This window comes from Geospiza fortis, unplaced genomic scaffold (genome assembly GCF_000277835.1).
Source record: "Geospiza fortis unplaced genomic scaffold, GeoFor_1.0 scaffold200, whole genome shotgun sequence".
Lineage (NCBI taxonomy): Eukaryota > Metazoa > Chordata > Aves > Passeriformes > Thraupidae > Geospiza > Geospiza fortis.
In genome coordinates, this window is record NW_005054353.1 from 3,893,920 (window position 1) to 3,896,593 (window position 2,674).

The 2,674-nt window shown below is 37.7% G+C and overlaps 1 protein-coding gene across 1 annotated transcript in view; it reads left to right on the forward strand.

Annotated features, from left to right (window-relative positions):
• The first annotated feature begins 836 nt into the window (after positions 1-836).
• OXR1 (oxidation resistance 1) overlaps positions 837-2,674 on the forward strand; it is a 227,912-nt gene continuing 226,074 nt past the window's right edge. Inside the window, exon 1 of the mRNA XM_031058973.1 lies at positions 837-862. Coding sequence (XP_030914833.1) covers positions 846-862 — 17 coding nt within the window. The 5' untranslated portion in view covers positions 837-845. The remainder of the gene's footprint in view (positions 863-2,674) is intronic.

The following is a 2,674-nucleotide window of genomic DNA, read 5'->3' on the forward strand; positions in this document are numbered from 1 at the left end:
TTGTGGGCATGTTCAAGACCCAAGCTGATACACCCCTGAGCAAAATGATCCAATTACACTTGCTTTGATCTGAAGGCTGGACTAGACACTTTCTCCTGACTTAATTATTTTAATATTCTGTAATCTCATATTTTTATGGAAAATTTGGATTTTCTCTTTGTAATTAATAGTAATAGTCATAGTAATAACAATAGCAACAACAACAACAACATCAATAATAATAATAATAATAATAATAATAATAATATTTCCTGAGGCCTGTATTAAGTAGACCCACACCAGGAAATTTATTATTTATAATAATATTTCTTTCTGGAAAAATTACTAATTTACTGAGATAGTCATTCAACAAATTGAGCACCAAAACACAGTTAAGATATAAATTTATGTAGCTTTGTTGAGAGTGGAAATTCAGAAAGACCTGTTTTGCTGCTTTAAAGCACATGCATTTCACTTGGGCACATGAATTTCACTGTAAGAAGCAAGGACTTTTAGATGTTGTGTTATCATATACTATTATGCCTAACTCTTGTTGAGTAACTGCTCTAATAATGTCAGGTTTAAGCCCTACTAGGAGGATTTAGTCTTAGGGTTTTTTTAAGTTTTATCTCATGTTTCTTAGCCTTTGCATACTTTTGCTAACATTTTTATTTCTGTAAAATTACCAGGTATTCTCTGAAGTTTCACTGGAAGATGTTTACTATGTGTATTTATTTTTCAGGATATTAAAAACAAGGTTCTGATTTTCTTGATTTAAAAACATCTCTTTTTCTTCTCATCCAGGTCAATATAAGCAGCCTGTGCAGAGCACTGCATTCATAAATGTGAAACAAGCCCACACCATCATGTTTGGCACTAAGAGGTCAGTTTCCACCATTTTTGTTATGCTTTTCATCTCAAAAAAACAAAATAGTATGGCTGTTGTGACTAATCTGAAATTTTTACATTTTCTAAAAATAATGTTATACAAAACACATCAGCTAGATATGTTCCTTTTTATATTATAATGGTTAGGTTTTCTTTACTGTAAAGCTCTAGTCGACTTTGTCAGGTACGTGCCATGCAGGCCCAGTAGCCTAAATGGCAAAGAGAATCTCCAAGGCAAGAATGCCAAGTGTATAATATGTGAGAATGCCACTGTACTAGTGCTGGAGGACTTCCCTCCTGCTTTCTAGTATGGGAAATAACACCAGGACATCAAAGCACAAGTGTAAGATAGATTATTTTCTGTCATTTTAGGGAGTTTGTACTGATACAAGGTAGTGTCCATCTGTTACTTTCTGTGATTTAATGTCATACCCTAAATGTCTCCAAAAAATCAAGAGTTTTGCATCCATGCGTCTTTGAGAAGCATCAGGTAATCTGTATCTGTCATCAGACAGTGTGTCCCTGCTTCCCTCCAGCTCCTGCAGCCACAGGAGCCCTCATGGCCCCCTGAGACATCCTGTCAGGTTATCAGTTACTGCGCCTCTGCGTCTTGTGCAGGGGAGTGAGATTGCCCTGCGTAATAGAGATGCTATAGACCATTCCCTTCATTGTGAACTCCCTGGTTTTTGTGCTTGTTAACAGCTTTTGGGTTTTTAGTAGAGGCTAGTGAAAGGCTTCAGCACTTGTGCCCCAGTTGTATGGCAGCCTAGTGAAATGTTTGTCCTGTGCAGCAGCAGTTTTCTCCTTTCTCCTTTTCTCCTTTTCTCCTTTAACCTGGAGAAACACCTCACTCTTCTGAGTTGTTGTGAAGGGGGAGGCTGCCTTGCCCTTAAGAGGCACACGTGAAGAAGAATCTTGCATGTCTGCAGGAGTCAGAGGTGGCAAACGATAAGAAAAATCTGCTTGGTTTTCTGAAGCTCCTGCTTGAGTTGCACGAGGTTTCAGCGTGAGCTGCAGCCCTGTTGGAGTCAGGGCGCTGCCCGGGGCTCCCGATCTCCTGCGCTCCCACTCGCAAGGCCAAGAATTCAGCAGGGGTTTTGTGTCCGGCTGAAGTGGGATTGGCAGCCAGCTCCAGACTGCTACCTTGTATACAAGATGCATATGTGATACTTTTTAGGGCACCTTTCCAATAAAAGGAAACTTTGTATTTTTAGATAAGGACAGAATCTGTTGTTTTGTCAGTGTGATGAGTATGAGATGATAGCTGAAGAGGGTACAGGAACAATTACAAACTTCCCATTTGAGGATTTCTGCTTTTAATTAGTTGTCTCTGCAGAATATTAGCACTCAAAGTAAATCAAAGACATTCTACTAAGTGAAATAATTTATTATATTGCATTATATGTAGTCAGGTTAATTATTTTTGCCGGTGTGTAGTTTAACCCCTTATGAACTCTCTACGGCCTGACCTAAACAATTTCTCCCTCCTAGGATCACCTCTTTATCTTTTCTTAGTGTTATAAAGAAATGGCAAAATTAAGAATTGTTTGATTAGTAGGCTTGAAATTTTATTTTTTTATCTTTTTTCTCACAAATTTAATCTTGATGACTATGCAAATGAAAATTCCTCATAAAGAATATTACAGGCAATGTGAAATTCCATATCTACAAACAAGGTTTTATGAAAAAAGGTGCATTTGGGGAACAGAAGCTCTTTGTTTCTCTGCTGTACCGTGTTCTACTATGTCTCAATTTATGCAGATTGTTCTGAATCACTTGCCATAAAAAAAAAAAGAGGGAAAGAATA